The sequence below is a fragment of the Arabidopsis thaliana genome, chromosome 4, assembly GCF_000001735.4.
Source record: "Arabidopsis thaliana chromosome 4, partial sequence".
Taxonomy (NCBI): domain Eukaryota; kingdom Viridiplantae; phylum Streptophyta; class Magnoliopsida; order Brassicales; family Brassicaceae; genus Arabidopsis; species Arabidopsis thaliana.
In genome coordinates this window covers 2,496,198-2,520,290 of record NC_003075.7, presented here as the reverse complement: position 1 = coordinate 2,520,290, position 24,093 = coordinate 2,496,198, and the positions used below count along the sequence as shown (strand labels likewise).

General features: G+C 37.4%; 5 protein-coding genes and 1 non-coding gene across 10 annotated transcripts; 3 read left to right on the top strand and 3 right to left on the bottom strand.

Moving 5' to 3' along the window:
* The first annotated feature begins 228 nt into the window (after positions 1-228).
* On the top strand, positions 229-2,695 carry GRXS17 (thioredoxin family protein). The gene is made up of 3 exons (NM_116733.4): positions 229-537; positions 620-694; positions 1,189-2,695. The coding sequence occupies exons 1-3, from the start codon at positions 367-369 to the stop codon at positions 2,407-2,409; spliced, it is 1,467 nt and encodes a 488-aa protein (NP_192404.1). The 5' UTR covers positions 229-366; the 3' UTR covers positions 2,410-2,695.
* A 378-nt stretch (positions 2,696-3,073) lies between these two features.
* Positions 3,074-9,263, top strand: AT4G04940 (transducin family protein / WD-40 repeat family protein; the record flags this gene model as incomplete). 2 transcript variants are annotated; one of them, NM_116732.3, is made up of 18 exons in its annotated part: positions 3,074-3,364; positions 3,447-3,474; positions 3,609-3,709; positions 3,803-4,006; positions 4,115-4,358; positions 4,741-4,916; positions 5,002-5,084; positions 5,362-5,434; positions 5,907-5,972; positions 6,167-6,209; positions 6,571-6,710; positions 6,990-7,202; positions 7,324-7,408; positions 7,536-7,830; positions 7,927-8,191; positions 8,286-8,511; positions 8,605-8,819; positions 8,930-9,263. In NM_116732.3, the coding sequence occupies exons 1-18, from the start codon at positions 3,239-3,241 to the stop codon at positions 9,077-9,079; spliced, it is 2,733 nt and encodes a 910-aa protein (NP_567275.1). In that variant the 5' UTR covers positions 3,074-3,238. The 2 variants fall into 2 exon arrangements, with proteins under 2 accessions (NP_567275.1, NP_001329322.1); NM_001340520.1 differs by lacking the exons at positions 3,074-3,364; positions 3,447-3,474 and having other exon boundaries at positions 3,588-3,709; positions 8,930-9,079.
* Positions 9,146-11,238, bottom strand: DES-1-LIKE (fatty acid desaturase family protein). The gene is made up of 2 exons (NM_116731.4): positions 10,876-11,238; positions 9,146-10,191 (listed from the first exon to the last, which is right to left on the bottom strand). Exons 1-2 carry the CDS (start codon positions 11,053-11,055, stop codon positions 9,373-9,375), a joined length of 999 nt encoding a protein of 332 aa, NP_192402.1. The 5' UTR covers positions 11,056-11,238; the 3' UTR covers positions 9,146-9,372.
* Positions 11,239-12,379: 1,141 nt separating this feature from the next.
* Positions 12,380-13,504, top strand: AT4G02845. Of its 2 annotated transcripts, NR_143976.1 has the most exons (2): positions 12,380-12,653; positions 13,001-13,504. It is a non-coding gene; the product is annotated as an uncharacterized misc_RNA (transcript). The 2 variants fall into 2 exon arrangements; NR_143977.1 differs by having other exon boundaries at positions 12,380-13,463.
* On the bottom strand, positions 13,505-14,312 carry AT4G04925 (uncharacterized protein). The gene has a single exon (NM_202783.1): positions 13,505-14,128. The coding sequence runs from the start codon at positions 14,047-14,049 to the stop codon at positions 13,819-13,821; it is 231 nt and encodes a 76-aa protein (NP_974512.1). The 5' UTR covers positions 14,050-14,128; the 3' UTR covers positions 13,505-13,818.
* Positions 14,313-14,736: 424 nt separating this feature from the next.
* SFR6 (sensitive to freezing 6) lies at positions 14,737-22,693 on the bottom strand (the record flags this gene model as incomplete). 3 transcript variants are annotated; one of them, NM_001340519.1, is made up of 16 exons in its annotated part: positions 14,737-15,441; positions 15,554-15,931; positions 16,072-16,248; positions 16,500-17,014; positions 17,363-17,534; positions 17,887-18,123; positions 18,563-18,645; positions 18,969-19,048; positions 19,143-19,761; positions 19,970-20,566; positions 20,754-20,844; positions 21,289-21,390; positions 21,502-21,614; positions 21,698-21,786; positions 21,877-21,945; positions 22,023-22,693. In NM_001340519.1, the coding sequence occupies 16 exons, from the start codon at positions 22,358-22,360 to the stop codon at positions 15,295-15,297; spliced, it is 3,807 nt and encodes a 1,268-aa protein (NP_001329057.1). In that variant the 3' UTR covers positions 14,737-15,294. The 3 variants fall into 3 exon arrangements, with proteins under 3 accessions (NP_001329057.1, NP_192401.5, NP_001190676.1); NM_116730.5 differs by having other exon boundaries at positions 14,756-15,441; positions 16,500-17,044; positions 22,023-22,360; NM_001203747.1 differs by having other exon boundaries at positions 15,143-15,441; positions 16,500-17,011; positions 22,023-22,647.
* Positions 22,694-24,093: the final 1,400 nt, after the last annotated feature.

Below are 24,093 nucleotides of genomic sequence, written 5' to 3'. Positions count from 1 at the left end.
AGTCAAACTTACTTTTAGTAGTTTTAATTTAAATGTATCTAATATTTTTCAAAATTATTTTATTTTTAAAGATTGTTATCACCTAGAATTTTAACATTTTTACCTTACTTAATTTCCAATTTTTTTTTCCTTCCGCTGACATATATAATTTTACTATTTTTATAAAAAGAAATTACATAAGTGAGCAATTTTAGCATCACATTGGGCACACAAAAACCCTAATTGTATCGTTAGGTCCTTTTATTTTGTTATATTTACATAAATCTCCTTTCTTTCTCCAGCAACAGAGTGTATTCTGCTCGATAATAAATTGGTAAATCACAACACAAAAAAAAAGTGTTAAGAGATCCTTCTCCCTCTTCGAAGATGAGCGGTACGGTGAAGGATATCGTTTCAAAGGCGGAGCTTGATAACTTGCGCCAGAGCGGCGCACCAGTCGTGCTTCACTTCTGGGCTTCTTGGTGTGATGCTTCGAAGCAGATGGATCAAGTTTTCTCTCATCTCGCTACTGATTTCCCTCGTGCTCACTTCTTTAGGGTTCGTCTCTGTTCTCTTGACCAATTCAAAATTTTATCACTTTCAATGAGGTTTTTGACTGTTATTGGTTTTATCTTCTTAGGTTGAAGCTGAGGAACATCCTGAGATATCTGAGGCTTACTCTGTTGCTGCTGTGCCTTATTTCGTCTTCTTCAAGGTAAAGTTACGTTTTTTTTGTTCCCTATGATTTGATCAAAACTTAGGATTTAGGGTTTTTGTTTTTGCTTAAAGTTGTTTGTCTAATTTGGTAGAAGAAGAAGACATTGATGAAGTCATACTTATTGATTCTTTATGTTGCTTTGTTTGGTTGCAATTTTCTGTCTTTATAGCATTGAGAGTGTGTTCAAAAGTTTGAATCTTTGTCCCTATGTTTTGATCGAAAGTTTAGGATTTAGGGTTTTTGTTTTGATTAGTTTGCGTCTCTGTTAGATTACTGAAAGCTGTTTATCTAATCAGGTAGTAGAAGAAGATGGTTCGCCTATCCATTTAGCTCCAGACTTATTGATTCTTTGTTTTAATTGGTTGGTTGCAATTTTCTGTCTTTATAGGATTGAGAGTGTGTTCAAAGCTTGAATCTTTGTCACTGCACTGTAATGATTGTTCTGAAAGTTGTTACTTTCTTCTGACTGTGAATTCGTTTTCTTATTGAAGGATGGTAAAACTGTGGATACACTTGAGGGTGCAGATCCATCAAGTTTAGCTAATAAGGTTGGCAAAGTTGCTGGTTCTAGTACTTCTGCGGAGCCTGCTGCTCCTGCAAGCTTAGGGTTGGCTGCTGGGCCAACGATTCTTGAAACTGTGAAGGAGAATGCGAAAGCTTCTTTACAAGACCGAGCTCAGCCTGTATCTACCGCCGATGCTCTCAAGAGCCGTTTGGAAAAGCTCACTAATTCTCACCCTGTCATGTTATTCATGAAAGGTATTCCTGAAGAGCCTAGGTGTGGGTTTAGCAGGAAAGTAGTTGACATTTTGAAAGAGGTTAACGTTGATTTTGGAAGTTTTGACATACTATCGGATAACGAAGTGCGAGAGGGTTTGAAGAAATTCTCTAACTGGCCAACGTTTCCTCAGCTGTACTGCAACGGAGAGCTTCTTGGTGGAGCTGATATCGCAATAGCGATGCACGAGAGCGGTGAACTAAAAGATGCTTTCAAAGATCTTGGGATCACGACAGTTGGTTCAAAAGAAAGTCAGGATGAAGCTGGAAAAGGAGGAGGGGTTAGTTCAGGAAACACAGGCTTAAGTGAGACCCTCCGAGCTCGGCTCGAAGGTCTGGTCAATTCCAAACCAGTTATGCTGTTCATGAAAGGAAGACCAGAAGAACCAAAGTGTGGGTTCAGTGGGAAAGTGGTTGAAATCCTCAACCAAGAAAAAATCGAGTTTGGGAGTTTCGATATCCTCTTAGATGACGAAGTTCGCCAAGGCCTTAAAGTGTATTCAAACTGGTCAAGCTATCCTCAGCTTTACGTGAAAGGCGAGCTTATGGGTGGATCAGACATTGTCTTGGAGATGCAAAAGAGCGGTGAGCTGAAAAAGGTCTTGACCGAGAAAGGGATCACTGGAGAACAGAGTCTTGAAGATAGATTGAAGGCACTGATCAATTCCTCGGAAGTAATGCTATTCATGAAAGGTTCACCAGATGAACCGAAATGCGGATTTAGCTCCAAAGTTGTGAAAGCATTGAGAGGAGAAAACGTGAGTTTCGGATCGTTTGATATCTTGACTGATGAAGAAGTAAGGCAAGGGATTAAGAATTTCTCAAACTGGCCAACTTTTCCTCAGCTATACTACAAAGGTGAGTTAATTGGAGGATGTGATATCATTATGGAGCTAAGTGAGAGTGGTGATCTCAAAGCAACTCTATCCGAGTAAGTAATATATACAAGTCTCTGTCTGCTGGTTTGCCTTGGTGAGAGAGAACATTTCAGTTATGGTAATAATATGTTTTAGGTGTTACAAACATTGATATTGTTGCTTCTCAAGCTTTGTCTTGTTATTTCTATTGCTGAGTCTATTAGATTCATAACTATTTTTCTCTCTTTGTATCAACATAATCTTTATTTATGGTTATCTTGACCACATTTGCTTTTAGACTGAGTAACAAAACAAAGAGTGGTTTAAACAAAGAAAGCTTGATCCGACGGCTAGGATTAACACCAATCTTTCTATGTTACAGAGTTTCTTAAGATCCGACGGCTGGGATTTTGTGTGATTAAACTCAAATTTCTTAGAATCAAACCGAATGGAAATCATTTGTTTAGAGTTTAGACCAAACTGCAATCGAGCATTAACCGAGACTTTGTACATTTAAACAAGATTTAAACCAAAAGTCATCATAATTTTAAAATTGATACTGATATTGACAATTAGTTAAATATTAAACTAAAATGGTTTTGGTTTTACATTTCAATGACTTTTAGCCAAAACCGAACCATAATTTTACCAAACCAAATTTAACATTCTCCAAACCAAATAAAGAACCTGTATAAACCGAGCGGACACTTAAACCGGAAAATAAAATTAAAATTCGGACAAAGAAATTTCGTTAAACCCTAAACCCCAAAGGTCTTGTTTGCTGTATCTCCTCCATCGCTCCTGCGCCGCGTTTTCTCTCTCAAGCTCTTAAAAAACCTTTCTTTGATTTGATAATCCTAAAATCGTTTTTCCGAGGAAACCCTAATTTCTTGTTCGAACTCGAAAGATGGGAATTTTCGAACCGTTTAGAGCAATAGGTTACATAACGAGTACGGTTCCGTTCTCCGTCCAGCGATTGGGTACCGAGACTTTCGTCACCGTCAGCGTCGGCAAAGCTTTCCAGATTTATAATGTAACGCTCCCAATCTTCATAGTTTCACTTGCGTGTTCTTTATTCATTCGATTCTGTTGTTAATTTGGTTCTCTTGTTGCAGTGTGCCAAGCTCAATCTAGTCATAATCAGTAAGTTTTTCCTTCTTCTGAAACCTAAAGTTTTGTCCTTTCAATCATTCTCTTACTCAAATTCATGCATTTAGAATTGGGTTTTGTCTATGCAGTGTAAATTTTCTTATAATCTAATTTGTGTTATCTTAAAGGTCCTCAGCTTCCAAAGAAAATTAGAGCTTTAGCTTCTTACCGAGACTACACATTTGTTGCGTTTGGCAATGAAATCGCTGTCTTTAGGCGTGCTCATCAGGTATATCTCATTGTAACTATAGTTAAGTTGCTGCTTTTTTTATATCTATGAGTACTTTGTTTATAGTTGGAATTCTTGTGGGTATATCTATAGGTAGCAACTTGGAGCAAACATGTTGCTAAAGTTGATCTTCTACTGGTGTTTGGAGAACATGTGCTTAGTCTTGACGTGGAAGGAAATATGTTCATATGGGCATTCAAAGGAATCGAAGAACATCTAGCTCCAATTGGAAATCTTCAGCTTACTGGAAAGTTTACCCCTACCTCTATTGTTCACCCAGATACCTATCTCAACAAGGTGAGTCATACTTGGTTCAGGATTTCAGTTTTTTTTCCCCTGGTGTCTTCTGTTGACAAGCCTTTCTAACTCTTTGCATGTTTCTCTTACTTGGAACCACATTGGTAGGTTCTTGTAGGGAGCCAAGAGGGTCCGCTGCAGCTATGGAATATTAATACTAAGAAGATGCTCTATCAGTTTAAGGGTTGGGGTTCATCTGTCACCAGTTGTGTTTCATCCCCTGCCCTGGATGTTGTTGCAATTGGTTGTGCTGATGGAAAGATCCATGTACATAACATAAAATTGGACGAAGAGATCGTAACATTTGAACATGCCTCGCGAGGTGCTGTTACTGCTTTGTCTTTCAGTACAGGTAAACACCTAAGCCCTGTAGTTCTATTTGTAAAATCTTTGAGCGCTTCTTGGTTTTATTACCTTTTAAATCTAATTTCGTAGCGGATAATAGTTTATCAATCTTTTCTTGCTGATAGATATCCTATGAGTGTAGTGACCAAAAATAATTTCGTCCATTTGTCTTTAAGTGGAGCTAAATATTTATTTTTCCATTACATAGCTTTACCATCTATGCACCCATTGTTTCATGAATTAGAATTGTCCATACATGTTTCAGGCTCAAGAGATCCATTAGTGTAGGTTGTAATTTTACTAGTAACTTTTGGTAGTAACCGTTCTATAGCTAATGGAAGTTCGATACTTTCCAGTTCTAACATGTGTTGTTTATCCTGTCATGTTAGATGGACGTCCCCTTCTTGCGTCTGGAGGTTCCTTTGGTGTCATAAGCATCTGGAATCTTAACAAAAAAAGGCTTCAGTCAGTCATTAGGGATGCACATGACAGTTCTATAATCTCATTGAACTTTTTAGCCAATGAGCCGGTGCTAATGAGTGCATCAGCAGATAACTCACTTAAAGTAAGCTAAGATTCCTCTTACCCGTTGAACCTATTTGCATCCACTTTGCCACATATAATATTTGTTTTATGCCTCGTTCCTGTAGATGTGGATTTTTGACACAAATGATGGTGATCCTCGCCTATTACGCTTCCGATCTGGGCATAGTGCTCCTCCTCTATGTATCAGGTAATTAGCTTGACGTCCACATCATACTGAATTATCTGATTGCTTCCATTTAGCTTTTCTTTCGTTATTGTGAGACTTTATACATTTTGGTGTGTAAGTAGCATTTATGATCCCTATTCGTTGTTAAAGTAATTCCATTTATGATCCCTGCCAGTTGACTATCTGTGTAGTGATGAATATTTGTGTTTCTTAATAAGAGTATTTACTTCATGGTGGCTATATCGAGGGCATGCCAATAAAGGGTCTCTTAATCATATCTGACTTCTACTTGTGGTAGGTTCTACTCTAATGGACGGCACATTTTGTCTGCTGGCCAGGATCGTGCCTTCCGCCTGTTCTCTGTCATCCAGGTAAGATACGATACAGATTTAGTAACCAATTCTATATCGAGATTTAATACAACTAACTAGCATATTGATAGTCTGTAACTTTTGAGCTATATTGTAGACATTGACTATTCATTTGTCACTTTACAATCACAAATGTTAGGAAATTAGTCTTCCTTGGGCATTGAACAGATAATCATAAAAGATTGTTGAGTTCATTTTTGTCATATTAATTAATTAATTAGCAATCATTTTCCTCATCATGTACTGTTTAGACGCAAAGTTTAGTTTTTCTTATTCCGTCTTTCATTCGCCATATCTTACTGTTATTTTGATGGGTATTTTTTCACCGACCTGTTTGTTTGATTTTTTCATGAATCTGATTGTTCTCTTAAATGTTGAGTTATTGTTTCTTAATTTGTGGTCTGTATTGTTACTAAAGATCTGATGTCCATTGACGATAACAGTTTTTAATTTACATTAATTACTTCATCAGGAGCAACAAAGTAGAGAGCTTTCTCAAAGACACATTTCTAGGCGAGCCAAAAAACTCCGACTGAAGGTATAGCCAAAGGATTTCTTTTAATTTTATTCAAGTTTTCCATGGCCAGTTAGCATGCTTCAAGTGGTTCTGATTCAATTTAACAAATGTTATACCTTATGTATACTGTGTTTTGATATTTTATGTGTCCGTAGTAATATGTGTGCTTGGAAATTATATCTTTTTCGCTTATATTCTTTTTCCTCTATATGTAGGAGGAAGAGTTGAAATTGAAGCCTGTTGTTTCATTTGATTGCGGTACGTATCTATATAACTTGATCTTTACTTTTCATGTAATTATGTTGCTTGGTTTCTTTCAGTCACATTCTTAATATTATGATGTCTGAACAAACAAGACTAAAAAGTAGAAACCAATTGATTTCTACAAAATGTGTTGAGCAGTAATTAGGTCCAAAATGGTTGGCTCTCAATAGTGAAAACGTTTATTGGTTGAACCCCATAGAGAAATTACATTTTGTGAAGTGAAGCTTACATCTTACTTTATGTTGTCCTATGAATTTGCATGTTGATGACGAGAAAACTGCATCTCCCACAACTTATATTATTGTCTAGTTATACATCCTACTGACTGTTATTATTTTTTTTCCAAAAATTGAAGCTGAAATTAGGGAGCGTGATTGGTGCAATGTTGTTACTTGCCATATGGATACAGCAGAAGCATATGTATGGAGACTTCAGAACTTTGTACTTGGAGAGCATATCCTCAAACCATGCCCTGAGAATCCAACACCAATTAAGGTTCAAAATTGAAATTATATTTACTTCTGACACTCTTCTGAACAAGAAAAGTAGACGTGCTTTAGTCCTTATAGGTGGGAATTGATTACTGTGAGAACTTGGAATTTGGATTATTGACCCCCCTTGAATAACCAATTCTACAAAAAATGAGTTTAGTTACAGTTCCTTATAGCATGTTCAGGGGGTCTTTGTATCTAGGAACCATCTTCTTTTAGCAATACTGGTCTTTTTCTTCTCTCTAGTGGTTGTTGATCTCTTAAAAAATTGCTTGTCTGATAGGCATGTGCAATCAGTGCCTGTGGAAACTTTGCAGTAGTCGGAACAGCTGGTGGATGGATTGAGAGATTCAACCTCCAATCTGGAATCAGCCGGGGTAGTTACTTCGATATGTCAGAGAAAAGAAGGTACGCCCATGATGGAGAAGTTATTGGAGTTGCTTGCGACTCCACAAACACACTCATGATTAGTGCAGGATATCATGGGGACTTAAAGGTTTGGAATGTTTTCTTGTTCTTTCTTTAAGTTATTAATTACTTAGTTGATATGGTTACCTTCAACATTAACTCTAGTTTATGAGTCAAATAGACTCTAATATTTCATTTGTGTAATACAGGTTTGGGATTTCAAAAAGCGGGAATTAAAGTCCCAGTGGGATGTCGGATGTTCGTTGGTTAAAATTGTCTACCACCGTGTAAATGGTAAATTTTCCTAATCTAACCCTACATTTTCACTTGTACGATCTCACAAATGTATCATTTTCCGTCATTTTCTCCTAGGGTACCACCGTATTGACTCTGACTTTGCTAATTTCTTATCAATTGGTAGGTCTTTTGGCTACAGTGGCGGATGATTTTGTTATCCGTTTATATGATGTTGTGACACTAAAGATGGTTCGTGAATTTAGAGGTCATACAGACCGTATAACGGATTTGTGCTTTAGTGAGGATGGCAAATGGGTCATCTCATCTAGCATGGATGGAAGTCTTAGAATATGGGATGTCATATTGGCTAAGCAGATTGATGGTGTGCATGTCGATGTGCCAATAACAGCATTGTCTTTATCACCAAATATGGACGTTTTGGCAACTGCCCACTCTGATCAGAACGGGGTCTACTTGTGGTAAATTCTCAAATCAATCTTCAGTTCTCTCATTTACTATTACAATTTCTCTGTGATTGTTTGATGAGTTCACTCTCTCCTCTTGTGACCTCTCAGGGTTAACCAATCCATGTTCTCTGGGCTTCCAAGTGTTGAATCTTATGCTAGTGGGAAAGATGTCGTAAATGTCAAGTTGCCTTCAGTCTCTGCATTGACATCTTCTGAAGCTGATGATGATATGGACAGGCAAGTGTTAGAAAATTCTGAAGCTCTACAAGCTAGCAGTTTCTCAATTTCCCAAAAGCAGATCCCAGAACTTGTTACTCTGTCTCTATTGCCAAAAAGCCAATGGCAGAGTTTGATCAACTTGGATATTATTAAGGTATGCATATTCTTTTTCTTCTCAACTTTTTATTGATGGTTTGTTTCTTTGTTGCGTCTTCCAGTTACAATTTATATTTGATGTTGTTTCATAGGCCCGCAATAAACCAATAGAGCCTCCAAAGAAACCTGAAAAGGCTCCTTTTTTCTTGCCCTCAATTCCCTCGCTGTCTGGAGATATATTATTCAAGGCAAATGACTCTGAGGCTGATGGGGAGAATGAGGAAAATAATAAAAAGGACCAGAATAGCATGAAGAACTTTGATGCATTGGAATCTCCATTCTCAAAACATCTCAAGTCTTCATGGGATTCAAAACACTGTAAGTGATGGTATTTGTTTAAGTTTTACAGGTTAATCAAAGCTTTTCTCGTCAATGTACAATACGATTCTTAGCTCCATGTATGTTTTGCAGTTTTAGATTTTACCAACTACATGAAGAGTTTATCCCCGTCAGCTCTCGACATGGAGCTTCGGATGCTTGAAATCATAGATGAAGATGTTGAAGAAGAGCTTATCAAAAGACCTGAGTTTATATTGATTGGGCAACTTCTGGATTACTTCATCAACGAGGTCTCTTGCAAAAACGACTTTGAGTTTATGCAGGCGGTTGTGAAACTATTTCTGAAGGTAAATGTAAATTTCATTTCCAGTATAACCAAGGAATCAGTTTCTTACAGAGACACCTTTAGGTTACAAGAATCTTGACTCTTAACAAAACTCGGTTTATCTGTTGACAGATCCACGGTGAGACCATAAGGTGCCACCCGAGTTTACAAGAGAAGGCGAAGAAGCTTTTAGAAACTCAGAGTTTGGTGTGGCAGAAAATGGAGAAGCTTTTCCAGAGCACAAGATGCATAGTTACCTTCCTTAGCAATTCACAGTTTTGAAGAAGCTTACTAACTTATTGCTCTGTTTTTGATGTTGCTCTGTTTTTTCACAAAAATAGCAATTTTGAAGAAGCTTAATATATTGCCCTGTCTTTTAGCATTAACATGTATCAAATGGAACATGTCAACGTTATCCTGAATTGGATGATAGGGTTTAAATTCCGTGAGAAATCATAAAATCTGCAACCTAAGATCACAGATTTGTCCTCCAATAAAGTTGAAAAAATCAACCCTCAAAACAAAAATACTAAAATAGAATAAAAGAAGAGTTTGATGTAAGAAACAAAGAAAAATTAGTCAGACTTTGAGAGCTTCCTCTTCATTCTGCTATAAGGACCAACTGTTGTATCCATAATATACATATAAATCACTTGTGACCATGACTTATACGACTCCAATCCTTCATAATACTCTCCTGCAATCTCCTTCACCAAATGCAGCTTATTTCCCGGTATCCTCGGGAAATCGTGATGCTCGTTATGGTAACCAACACTCCATGTTAGTAGATTCAATGGACCGTAATACGAATAAGTCTCTTGATTCGGGTTAAAAACATAATGTTCCGAGATAAAATGTCCCGCCATTGGATGCATACCGCCTCCAACAAATGTCGATAAGATTAGATACGCGAAAGATCTCCATCCGAAGAAGAGAACAACTGATACATCTAAAACAATCTGAATCAAGAAGTTGATGAACTCCCAGTAGCCAGGTGGTTTTGGTTTGATGAAGATAGGACGAAGAGCGTAAAAGAAGAGTTGTAAGAAAACCCAAATTGTTTTGGCAAAGATATTGGTTACTAAATGAGCTTCGGTGTAAGTAGGAACATCCATGTCAATACCATCTACTCCTTGGAACCGATGATGCTCGAGATGGTATTTTTGGAAAGTTACTGACATTGGTACACCGATTGGGAGATTTGCGAAAATACCGAGACAACGATTGTAGACAGGAGTTGAAAAGGCAAGGTTGTGACTTAGCTCATGGATTGCTAAGAAGAGATTGTGGTTGAGGAATGATCCAAAGAAGTAAGCAATGGATAGAATCTTGAGCCATCCAGAGTTGTGAAGGATTGCAGCTGTTGAGAGTTGAAGAATTACTACTAATGTGATCTGTATAGACAACAAATACAAAATTGGTTATTCATTTGGGTTTAGATAACATCAAAACAAATTTTAATATTTTGAAAGATTTTGGGTGAAATGTGACATTCATCAACCCAAAATCTAACCAAATTTTAGCTAATAGCCCTAACGATAGAGAAACTTTTATGCCAAATAAGCAGAATCTTTTGAAACATAATATTTGTAACTAAAATATATGATAAAAAAATATAATTGAAAACAAAAATACAAAAATTCTACTAAACAAATTATTAAAAAATAAAAAAAATTCCTAACTCGAACTGAAATAAAATTCAGTTGCTTGGAATCATCTCCAAAATGTGAGAAACCCTAAAACATGAGTTTTATTTTTCAGCTCCTAAAACTCAAATTTGCGGACCTCAAAAAAACACAAACCCTAATAATTGGTTAATGGAGTTAGCAAGATCACATACGAATCACAAACTCAAATGCTTTTTTCTTGAGATATTACACAAACTCAAAATGTTGTAGGATCAAAAACAAATCCGAAATTTCTAAACGTAAGAAAATAACAGATTCGTTTGTTTCTTCGACAACCTTCGTTTATGTATCAAACACATTTTTAAAAAGAGGACAAAGAACAAAACTAGACGTCCTAGAAAAATGGAAATATCGATCTAAGATCCGAGAAAAATGGTAGAGAATAAGAACCTTGAGGAAAGCCCATGGATCAGGACCAAAGAGTTGTCTAATCTGAGGGTAACAAGACAGAATCTGACGTCTCCTCGAAGCATGAGGCTCATCGGTGTAAGACCAAAAGAAATCTGTAGCCATGACTCCTTCTCTTTCTTCTTCGTTTGATGATATCTTCTCACGTCCTCCTTTCCCCATTATTGTTTGTTCTTCTCTCCCGTCGGTTTTTTTTCTGTTGTTTTTTTCCGGTGAAACGACGGGAGAGAGGGAAAGTCAAACGAGAGAGAGATTTTGGTTTCGAAGATAATTTAAAGTGGTGCAATTTAGGAGATGGTGCATAGGTTTTCAATGGTGGAAGAGAAGAGAAGAGAAGACGTTGCACGTGCACATGCATGTGTGTGCGAGGATATAAACCAATAATATGCGGGATTTTCTTAACTAACTATATTTAGTCATTTTTCAATTTTTCTTTTATTTTTATTGGGTTTTTTTTTTTTTTTTTTTTCTGTATTAGATTTATTATTTGTTACAAATTATAAGAACTGTTACATAAACGATTATACCATGGAAAATTCCTTTTGACCCTTATTAGATCCACGACAGACGACGCCTCATTTTCCTTCTCCATGCTTTTGATGGAGAGCTTCACTGATCTTCTGTGCGTATAATCCTTTCAAACGGCTATAATCGTACATTGTTAGAGATCTCATGCACACTTGCCTCCATTAATCTGTAAATTTGTTAATAAATCGCAGTATCTAAAACTCGAACCCCAGACCTCTTGGTGTAGAAGTATTAATAATGAACCCTTGGTCAACCAATGAGCAAGGAAGCTTCCACTTTTCATTTAGATTTATATAATTTTCTATGAATGGAAGAATTAAGAACCAAAAACTTATTCACAGCTTGGCTTTGAAGTTTGTTTCTTTAGACTCTAGCTTATAATTATTATCTGCTTGAATTAAATCTTTGCTTTTTATAATATGTAATGATGAATCTGCTAAATGTGTATATGACGTGATGATATACATGTAACATGTGGTGACAAAATCATAAATAAGTAAATTGTTTTTCACACGTAATTGTTACATATGACGTGAGATCATGTTAAATAACGTGTTATCGGGTAAAATAATAAGTGAGCTAGTGAGAAAGTCAATAACCTTGATAATAATTATTTTTGTGTTGGCTATGAACATGTCGATGTATGCTCCATGCACGACGTAAATAACAAGTACATATAAACTTCTTATACCTATTTTTAATTGATTTGATTCAGTTAAGGAAATTATGAAATAGCTGTAACTATAATTAGTAGTTGACAAAAATGAGAGGAAAGTTAAATAAAGTAGTACCGTTATTGGCAGTATAAAATTGACCTTTCTATTAGCTTAGCAGCATCACGAGTCAACAGTCCACTTTTCATGACAAACACAATCTTGCATAAAAATTAACACCATCATGATTTATGAACTCTATAATACAAGACAAATACTGTGATTTTTTTTTTTTTGTTTTGTTGCTTTTCCTCTCTCTTCTCTCATCTCTATCCTTTAGAGAGAGGAAACGATCGAAGCTTCTTAATCTGATAACGATTGCTACTTCAGCATCTGTTGATCGTTCACGATGGCTTCTGAACAGAATCCTATGGCTTTCTCAGCATAGATGTCTGGCTCTTGTCCGTTAACGTTTGTCTTTTCGACAACGTTTGATCGGCTCTCTTCTGACACCATCTTGTTTCTCTTTTACGGTGGTGGTTGGCTTGTGTCTGGCTTCCGTTGGCTTCTACAGTAGCGGTGGGCTAGCTAAGTTCTAGAAATTCACCATATAGCTCTGGTGTTTCTTTTAGCTTTTGGCCAGATTGTTTTTGGTTCAAAATTATGCTTTCTTTGTCTCGATTTCCTTATTTTCGGTCTGATTAGACTCTTTTGCAATTCTATTTGAGTACTGGAATCGTAATTCCTTGAATCCCAGGCGTTTAAAGAGCTCGATTTGTGTTCCAAGTTTATCAATTTCAATTTTTAAGAACAAATTGGAGTTAGGGGTTAAGGTTTTTTTTTTGTGACTTTGGATTGAATTTATGCAATTGTGGCTATTTCTTTAACCGATCTATGGAATCGAGTTTGTTTCTCTTCGTTTATAGGTGTTGCTGAAAGCTCCATCGATTTAAATGTTTCACCGATGTTCTTCGGAGATTTGGAATCAATTGCTTTGGGAAGATATTTTCTTTGCAGTTTTGATGTTGAAGTTTAGTGAGCTTCTCCAATTAAAAACCGATAGACTTCTGTGTTTGAAGTTCTAATGGTTTCCGGTGGTTTTGGAGTTTCCGTTTGTTGCTTACCATACGATGAACGGCGACAACATAAACTTCATCTCTCAACGTGTTAAACTTTAGTTCATAGCATCACATGTGGCTCTGTGTTGGAAGTTTTAATGTTTACTTCCTCAAAAGGTTTAGTTTCTAGATTGAGCTTTCATAATATTAGGCCTTTAAGTTGAATTTGTTGGTTACAGTTTAATGTGTGCAGGGCCTGTAAGTGGAAGGTTACACTGTTGTATTTCTTACGACTTAAGATATAAATAAAGAGCAACACTTATGAGGAAAAAAAAAAATCTACAATACGGTTTTTTTTTTTTTTTTTTTTTTCATTAATTTCCCAAATGGGTTTCGGCCCACGAACATACAAAGATTCATGGATACAAAACGGAAAAGTGAATCGGAAACACCGGTGATGGCCGAGATCTGAAATGAGTGACCGACCGGAAAGCAAAATCTCCCACCTACTAGATCCGGTGAGTACAAGGTCCACTGCGTTGCAGCTACATCGCCGGAAACAACCTTTGACAGGAGTACTCAGTTCCCGTCGCCGATCCGCTTCCAATGACGAGCCATACCTGCAACAAACCTCCCGGAATAAGTCAAAACTCCGACTAACCGCGGCCCTCCACCGATTCCCCTACCTAGCAAATCGATGAATGCAAGATGTAACCCCCTTCCGTCGTCCGATGAACAACGCACCCTTCCCGAGACCAGTCAAGATCGATCCGGACTAGTGGAAACCAAATCGCGAGACTAACAGGGACGGTGGCTCCGACAACCCTAATTAGCCTTGAGTCACGATTAGCCATAGCAGATCCGAACAGATCCGCCGTTAACCACCAAGTCGCGCGACGAAACCCACCGAGCCGCATAGCAACTTCCGCCGCAAGCCGCCGCAAGTCGCCGCAAGCCGCCGCACTCTATAATACGGGGTTGATTGGAAGACACTTTAAAAACTTTAGTTTTAATTTAAAGTATTAAAAGCCAAAATTTTATCAATCATATTTTAAAGATTTTATTTATTTTTAAAAGTATAGCTGCTCTTTTTTATTCAATTCACGTTCAAATTTTTAAAGTCACAAAAATGAGATTTTTTAGATTTTAAGAAAAAACAATAAAATAAAATTTGTTTTTTTTCTTTTCATTTCCTCCACAATGATTGAAAAACTATTTCTCAATCAATGAGTAATTTATCTCAAAAATATTTTAATTAATTAATAATTATTTTTTTATTTCCGTTCTTTGATATTTTTGAATACCCAATTATGGTTTACAAAAAGTTGTAATAAGGCATCACAATATGACTCAGTGAACAATGGTATCTTGACAATTTAAATTCATTAATATAATCTTATTTTGATGAAAAAAGTGATAGTTCATCCATCCAAAAACCTATCAAATCTTTATATGTATTAAATTTATTTTTTATTTATTGAGATTTGAGAGTATCTATCTATTTAATTTTATGTTGTATTTTTCTAAAATTTATAATAAAATTTATTTTGTTACTATACTGCCATAAAAACTAATTTTGCATAATTTATAATTCTAAAAAATATATATATTAAAAATAATAGTAACAGTTTCTAAAGTTTTTACTTTTTAGTTACCAATCATGGCCAAAGTTTTTAAACTTAAAATCTTTATAGTCAAATTCTCTACAACCAAAATTTCTACGGTCAAAGTCCATAACGGTCTTTACCAATGGGCCCTTACATCATCACCACCATGACTTCTAGAGTCTTTACTACACCACTTAAGTTAAAGGTTACAGCCCTTTAAAGAAATTTAAAAAATGATGTTGCAGCCTGAAAGAGTTTTACATTCCACAAGAAGTAAACTCTATAGACCATAAGTCTAATAAATCGCTATACACCAAGACCTGTTTCACTACACCGTGTCTTGAATCTTTGCAGACACTGTCTCCCTCCCAGTTCCATTCAAGATTTCCATATTGGACAGGGGTTAGATCACACCAGTCCGGGAATAAGGATTAGAAGTAACAGAATAAACTTGCAGAAGTGTGTTTGGTTTGCACTCTTTGCTCCTCAAAATCACTGATTTTCTGGCTATTCGATCCAATACCAATATAGTAGATGGGAAGTTCATTTGTTCGCCTATACAACACGGACCCACGTTCCACCACACATGGGGCAGCAATAAACCCAACGACTTGTCCACCAGGTTTCTCGTTCATTCGGATTTGGCTGCTTAGTGGCACCTGGTGAAGCAAATGCAGATGTCTGCCTTAGGCATCTTATGCACTGCAATAAGAAAGTCAATCATGTTACTAAGGTGTGACAGAAGAACTTTTTACTTCTTTATCACATTACAACAATAAAGAAATGTTAAGGGAAATGTATGAGCGTAACCAACCTTGTACCAAACTCCTTCAAGACCAGTTTTCCATGTCGCGGTCACAACATCCCTACGAGAACCCATGATCCCAAGATATGCACCCAAACCCACAGAAGTATTTGAACCAAAAGCTGCATCTCTTTCAGACATCCTGCGTTTTCTTGGCCAAAGACTATGGACTCTGTTGTATCCATCACATATTCCGGAAAAGTTTGTATCAGGCAGATCTAAGGAATTACTCAGCTTGGAAACATCGTCTGTCAAGATCATATCCTCAGGCTCTGACCCGGGACCACCAAATAAATTTCTTCTATGCCATTCTTCGGAAGGCGGATGAAGCTCTAACTCCCGAAGTAGAAGACCAGCAGCATCAGCTCCTCTTGGGCGAGGCATGTTCTGTTAATTCAGTTTTTACAACAAATTATCTTATGAGAATATAGATCACAAGATATTATTTCATAATGTACTTGACCAAATATCACTAACAAGAACAATTGAAAAAATAGTTTCACTACTTTACTATAAACACAGATTACCTGCATATGTGGTCCAAGAGCCGCTTCTACCACCTCGGGTAACACAGTGTAATTTCCATCAATATAATGCAGTCGAACTTGAATGTTTCCACTACCTACCTGAGAGCCAGGTAAGGGATGCGCAAGACCAGATGTTCGCTTGCAGAGATCCATTAGTATATGGAAAAGAACTCTCACCTGGAAGATCAGAAAGTATCCAGTCATTATAAGAAATTTTCTAGATTATTGTACCATCAAAGATGGCATTGCTTTCTTCGTTTCAAAATCTACAAAGTCTATCATATTTTTCCCCAACCTACCAAGGGTTCCCATTATTCTTACCCATATTGACCAGATTAAGCCTAAGCCTCTATTCTTGAGGTAACAACAAAAGGGTTCCACAGATAATTGTATCAAAATAAAGAGGACACAGGAATATAGGTGCCAACCTCCTCATAAGTATATCCTTGACCGGCATTCCCAGAACCCATCTTTGTTGTACGAGCAGAATTTTCATCAATCCCTTTCACTCCAGTACCCAACTGGGCACCCCGGAATCCCTGGGCGTCCTCTATCCTGTTCAAGGCAGGGGTTGGTTTAGCAGAGTTGACTTCTTCCAATTTGCTGGTAGCCCCCGTTTGAAGTTTTTGTGAACTAACATCAGCATTTCGCTGTGGAAATCGTGAAGACCGCTGGAGAAAACAGAAGAGCAACAGCTGGCATAACCGATGAAGGAAATGACAATCCCCAATGAGCCGAACAGCAGGTGTTCCTGGAAATGTTCCTGTATTGATGCTTATTGGCATGAAGGTAGGTGAACCACTGATTGGGCTTGCAGTAGAGTTGGATCCATCATTCGAGCTACTAATTTTCGCTATGGCCCCCTGCATCCAAGCTTGCACATGTGAGCTTCCGCTGGAGTTTGTCGTAGCAGTAGTAGTAGTAGTAGTAGTAGGTTGACCTACTGCAAGATACAGTGACTTGTCAGGAAAAACTGTACATAAAAGAGTTGAAATATCCCCCAATTGCACCCCTACAAGAGAGATGCCAAGCCCAACAACAAATATAACCAGTTGTATCTCCCATAATCTACGTGGAAAAAAGAGCTGGACAATACGCTATAGTTCACAGAGATGAAGAATATCTAGACTTAAGAAACTCATCTCATATTCAATAAATCTAGGACCAAACAAGTGCTTCGTATCATCACCGAATGACAAGGGAATGAAATTTTTTGTCGCTATGTACCATTCAAAGCCCTTGTTGTCATGCTGGAGTAAATTAGGTATGACAAAATCAATAGTATACTGACCCTGAGGTGTTGCAGGAGATGATGCATTTTGTGTGGGACTGGTAACATTGTTGCGATTACTGCCAGTTCCAGCAGAAGCAGCATGGCTTGCAAGAGTCCGACAAAAACTCGCATAACGCCTTAAACGTGTGATGAAATGAGAAGCAAGATCAAGAACAGCATCCACATAAGCCTGTAAATGAAGCGGAAAAGGAATTAGAGTACAGAAAAATCTGCAACAGGAAACCAAACTTGTAAAAGGATAGTGATATGGTCTGTTTCATATACAATGATATGAGATCCATGATAGAATATGCAATGTCACAATATGATCTAAAATGTCTTAAGCTGTGCTAAATAACCAAATCTAATACAGCATGTGTTGGCTGATTATTAAAAGTAAAAACTAAGATATATCAGCAAAGAGCAACTACTCTTTAAATGAAAACACTGCATGAACCGTTCCCAGGGTTTGAGCCTGAATTTTCATCTTTCATCAAAGAAAACCTACAACTTTATCCTCAGATTTGAAGGCATCAAGATACCTGAATACTGGAAACAAGAGCAGGATCAACAGCCATTGCCTCCGGATTGATGCCTGTTATTGTCTCCCCATCTACTCGCCATGGCTCAAAAACCAACGCCGAAGGATTCACAAGAGCTGATTCAATACCTTTTCCAAGCATGTCCAACAACAACCTTGCTTGCATATCTAAAACCATGGCACGAACCTCTTGAGCATTGGTTCCTTCAAGTAACCGACATTTGATCCTATCTAGGTTCTGTAAACCATAAAAATACAAGTTCTTTACCAAAAAGCGCAACCAACCAAAAAGGAAAAAAGCAAAAAAAACACGAAGAATCTCAAGGGGGCAATAGACTGCCAAGATTTTGTTCAGCGTCTTAGAATCAGTCAATCAGATGCATTGTATATTGGCTACTCAAATAATCTAAAGTCAGATGAAGTTTGTTCCTTTTTTCTTTCTTTTTTTAAATTAGAGAAAGCTACACTATCTTATAGTCCGATAAAAGAACAACACAAAATAGGTTCTGCATGCTCATGGAATAGAGAAGCTTTACATTATAAAACCAGAAAAAAAAATATATATATATATATAAATATTTTGCAAAGACATAATAAACGGTACCGCAACGCAAACAGTTCAGACATTTAAAAAGGAAAAAGATAATGAGTTGGATTCGGGTTGAGTAAAAACATACAGGGCCATATTGTTGTCTGTGCTGTGTTGAAGGAAGGGAGTGAAAATCAGCATCCATGACAGCAATCACGCTGTTCAATGAAACTGTAATCATAAAAAGAAATACATCATCCAATGCTTTAAGCAGTATATTATTCAAACAATACAATATAATATTTGAACCACTATCATTCAAAGTTTCTATCATTCAAACCTTAGTATAAAAGCAAAATAGAAAAACAGAGAAAAGGTTCTTTGAATGACACTCAGCCTTTAAAAACTAGAACTTATTCCCAAACTAAAATACAAACTGTCATATTTCTAAGCAAAACTAATTCCAGTGGTTGTTCCACAACTAAAGACCCAAAAAAATCCAACTGCAGATATTAAATAACACTTAAATCAAGAAACTTAGCACTAAAGTATACCTATCCCATCCTCTGCAGCACTCTGTGTGCAGCCAACTGCATCCCACCAATCAACTCCGACCAAAAGACTCCACCAGAATCTGTTAAGAAAGAATGCAGATTCATATCTCAAGTCACAATATAAGTTCCTTTGCAAGCAGACAAGCTAGAAAATATATACCAGAGATTACATACCTCTCAGCGATCGCCCGCTCCCATGTTGATTGATCAACCTTTGATTGGTTACGCGGAAGAGCAGGAGGAAGAACACGGATGATTTTCAACATTGCGCAGTCCTTAGCAGCATCATGCCATACAGAAGCCGAACAACAGCTTGTTGGTGAAAATGCGGGTGCAGCAATTGCAGATCCAACATTTATTTGATAGTTTTCAACAGGTGAAAAAGTTGGACCAGAAAAGATATGAACTCCACCACGAAGAAAAGCAATCGCAATTTCACCACCATGAGCAGAATAGACAATCCGTGCAAGTGTCCGAATATCACTTGGCAAATCAAAAGGATCAAATACAACCTTGTTAGCCTTCTCATCACCAGAATCAGGCTCCTTTGGTGCATCCACACTTGGTCCTGCTGCAGCTACTTGATGATTCTTAAAATCTTTAGTAGGTGGTATGCTCATATCCACTCTGGATACCCAGACAGTTTGCGTGGGGACCTGTCCTCCAAAATTTGAAGTTGGGTTTCCAAATATCTGATGCAGTACAACAGGTTGAACACTTGATTCCCAGCGCTGTACTCTCCAGCCTGTGATTGAAGGACCTTCATCTGGATCATACGGAGACATGTACTGCCCTGCAGACACAAACAATTAGCATTTATTTTAAACAATAGATTGAAGCTGTTGCGCTTCATCACTCAAACAAAATTAGCATTTTCTCATCTGGCAGCTCTTCAATATATGAGCATTTCTAAATGATTGACCAAAAACTAAACGTAAACCTGAAAATGTTTATTCAATCATGGAAACAGTATGAGGTTCCGAGAAGGATGAGAACAGTACCTTCAACTATAACAACTGCTATCACTGAACCACCACGAGTTGGATCAAAAGCAACAGCGGTAACACCAGATCCCCATGTTGTGGTTGCTGCAGACTGAGCTGCAGCCTCTGGACTTACATAAGCAGAAAAATTGGAAACCGGTGAGCAACTTAGCGATATAGCATCACTGGAATCTTGATCTGAGGGCTTCTTCCCTTGCTTTATCTCGGATATTAAGTATTCTTGCCAGCTAAACAAGTACGCAGCTAAAGGAGCAAAACCTGTCCAAGAAGAAGAACTAAGGGATGGTGGCACACGACTGCCTGTAGAGATTTTTGGAGTCGCCTGGAGTCCATTTCCAGGGCCAGGGGTCACCTCCCATACTACAATTGTTGAAGGGTTTACAATTGGAACTCCTGCTACATGCATGGCACCACTGTCTGTTATAATAGCATCAGCAGCCATAATTCCACTTGGCCCTGCACCTAAAAGACCTTTCTTTGTACTAAACCACTTTGGTGCAGTGCTTCCCTGGTTAGAAGGCCACTGGGACCAATGAATTTGAACAGAGCCGGATGAGAAAACAGAGCATACACAGAGAAAGTTGGGCCACCGAGCTGCAACAAATGGTAGAGAATCAGAACCGTCACATAAAGTGGAGGAAAATGCACTAACGTCAGAACATGTTGTATTGATCTTGTCACATATATTTGGATGTCAAAGGAACTGACATAATTAAAATTAAGTGCATAATTCTGAATATATCATCAAAAAATGAGTCACAAGAGGCACGCAGAAGAAAACCTGAGCTTTCAGAGCTCTGCGAGAGAAATTTCTCCTCGAAAGTTGACTTTGCATTTGTACCAGAACTTGGCTTGGAGGACAACCACCTATACTGATTATCAATAAAAAGAAAACATAGAGGATAAATTTCCTAGGATAAAACTAGAGCAGCAAACTAGGTGGCCAGAAACAACATGATATTAAGTCCTTCAGAACATGTTCTTTGCAATGGCATTATTATCTATCTGTTACTCATTTCCTTATGTGTTCATGCCGATCATTAAAGAAATGCATCTAAGAAACGCAAATTGGAAGATCTTTTAGGAGTCTAGTAATTTTGCAAACAGAGAGTTGGGATTTCCAGGACGTTGTGTTTTCTCCATCTCATTTCCTCCAAAACGTAGAGACATTTCCAGTTCAATTACTCACGATTTAGTAATCCCAGTGCCCACTCTCACATGCAAGCCCTCCATTACTAATTTAACGAACTCATTAAGGGACAAATATGCTGTGCATTTGATAGAATGGCAAATAAGCAAAACATAAGATTACATACTGGGGAAGCCCCTGTCAGCCACTTTGTAACAACAGCAATGTCCTGACGCCATTCATGCTCACACTGCCAGGAGGTAGCGTCGTGCACTAAATTAGCCGAACCCTGCAAAACCAATCCACAAAAAAAAAATCATCTGAGGGTGTCATAAAACATCTTGACACAGAAGACAAAGAAGAAATATAAAGGTAAATCCCAGTGATCAGGAGCACAAACCTGAGTAGGCTGCGTCCAGATAGTTATACGTCCATGAAAATTAGCAATGAGTAACGCACGAGGACAAGAAGTGGGAGACCATTCGATAAATTGGACAGAATCACGAGGAGAGTCTACATATAAAAAATTGCATCATAATCGTTTATCACCCACTAGATCAACCGAGTTCATAAATAATTAACTGATATCAAAATACCTGCCACAACATTAAACACCGCACACTCAGTAGGGCGCTCAGGTATCAAGATATGTATTGGTATCCAAAAAGGTGTATTTGCCTTGGAGCTGCAAGAGATGAGAACAGAGAAAGATGAAAATTGAGAAATTCATCACTGCCCATACATTCAAGACATAGAAAAGTAACAAAAACCATACCTTGGAATCCTGGCACAGGTCTCGGAAGCACAAGCAATAGCATTCAATTTGCCACACCACGCAACAGCACTAACACAAAGAAAAGGAGAAAACTTTACAGGAATTGATGAAATTTAAAGATTTTCCGATGGGAGAGAGAGTCAAACCTGAAGTTACGGCACAATTCAGGAACACTCATCTTATGAAGCAAATTGGAATTGGGCTGCTTAAGCTTAACACAGAAAACTGTAGCCGGACTCACAGGATCAATCTCCATGTTACTACTACTACTATTATCGTCTTCTTTCTCTCCGTCTACTGATTTCTCTAACAATTTCTCCTCAACGACGACGAGAATCGGATCGGTAGACTCAATAGTCTCTTCCTGCTTCTGCTGTAATCCTTCTTCCTCTTTCTCCTCCACTATAGCTGGAGCTTCGATGATTCCTCCACCACCGCTATTATTAACCAAAGAAACTTCTTCTTCTGGGTTTTGCTGATTCATGTCAACGAAAGCAAACAAAACCCTAAATTTATAGAAAAATCGGAGAAAAGAGGGCAAGTGTGACAAAAAGTCGCGATTGAAGGCGACAGAAAGCACTGTGCGTTGAGAGAGAGAGAAAGTGTCAAAGTGAGAAACTGTTAAGTGGGGTTAACGAGACGACTTAGTGCGGGGAAAATTCCAAAATCCCCACAAAATCAAAATCGAACAAAAAATGCAATTTTGATTTTAGGGTTTGGTGGAGTCACAGTCTCGTCGCCGGGATGCAGAAAAAAAATCTCGGTGAAAGTGATGCAAAAACGCCGTCGTGTCTGGTCACTTTCTCTCTAAATTTTTTTCCCCTCTTTTTGTAATTTTTTACTTTTTCTTTTAAGAGCAAAAAATGAAGAAGTAAATTTTAAATGATAGTTTTGAATCTTTTGATTAAGGAAAATGATCATAATTTCATTTTTTCTTCTAATTTACCATCTTCAAATTCAAATTTGTAAACATGGAAAGGTACTAACTTAATTTGACATTTGGCATTTGAGGATCCTTGTTTGACATTAGTTTTTTTTTTTTTTTGCTAAATTTGTTAATATCATTACAATGAGAGTTCAGAAAATACAAGAACGTACAACCTATAGAAAAGTAACCAAGGCAAAAAAAATAAAAACAAGGCTACAATAGAATTAGAAAAGATTTAGGTGTGTTTAACGAATCCATAAAAGCATTAGCCGCTGCCAACGCTTGCGATGTCGTCGAGAAGTGATTAGGTTGCGAAGCTCACGATCCACCAATTTGAAGATGATAAGAGGTGCCACGCGAGTAGAGTTGTGCAAAATATTAGGCTTAGGCATTAGTTCATTTGCCTCCTCCCAAATCAAAAGTTAGGCTTAGGCATAAGTGTTTCCCATGGTTGTTGTATCTCCCTCAATGTAGCACGACCAAGAATGAGAATCACTTATTGCTTACACCAAATTCTTTGAGTTACATGCATAGCGTACTGAAAACTAGTTGTTTCGGCTTCTAACTAGATACAAGCAGAGCCATCCATGAGCACAAACGGGTCAAGCTCATGCTTGCGGCTTCAATTAATATAAAGGGAATTTAATGAAAAAAAACCTCAACTTTGGCCAGATCCATTTTTAAACCCTAAACTATGTTTTTAGTAAAACAAACCCTGAACTAAAACCTGTTAATAAACTTAACCCTAAACGTTGTTTAATTACTGTGGGGTTAAGTTTATTAACAGGTTTTAGTTCAGGGTTTGTTTTACTAAAAACATAGTTTAGGGTTTAAAAATGGATCTGGCCAAAGTTGAGGGTTTTTTTCATTAAATTCCCTAATATAAATAAAACTTTTGCCTCATTTTCTTATAACTTTCAGTAGAAAAGTTGGTTATTTGCTTATAAGATTACATTAGAGAGTCAAAAGTTTGAGTTCATCTTCATCTTCATTTGCCTTTTTATTTATTTTTTCATTTTCACTCATTAAACTAGAACCAAAAAAAAATTCCTTCTTTCAATCTATTAAATACTAGGGATGGATATGTCTTTGCACCATACCCTTTTAACCACCTTCTCATATCTAAGAATGCACCAAATTTCAAACTTATTCATTCCATGTTTACAACATTACTTATAAGTTTACTTGAGCTAGTTGTTCAATTTAAAAATCTCCCTATGTGAAGGTTGTTTTGCCTCATCTTCCTTCTCATTGTGTTTATTCCATTCATTAGCATCCATCATCTATCA

Coding starts and splice junctions, on each gene's coding strand:
- GRXS17 (NM_116733.4), top strand. CDS start 367: ATGAGCGGTACGGTGAAGGATATCGTTTCAAAGGCGGAGCTTGATAAC. Junction 538..619: donor CTCGTGCTCACTTCTTTAGG/GTTCGTCTCTGT, acceptor TTATCTTCTTAG/GTTGAAGCTGAGGAACATCC. Junction 695..1,188: donor CTTATTTCGTCTTCTTCAAG/GTAAAGTTACGT, acceptor TTCTTATTGAAG/GATGGTAAAACTGTGGATAC.
- DES-1-LIKE (NM_116731.4), bottom strand. CDS start 11,055: ATGGGGAAAGGAGGACGTGAGAAGATATCATCAAACGAAGAAGAAAGA. Junction 10,192..10,875: donor ATCCATGGGCTTTCCTCAAG/GTTCTTATTCTC, acceptor TTGTCTATACAG/ATCACATTAGTAGTAATTCT.
- AT4G04925 (NM_202783.1), bottom strand. CDS start 14,049: ATGCGGCTCGGTGGGTTTCGTCGCGCGACTTGGTGGTTAACGGCGGAT.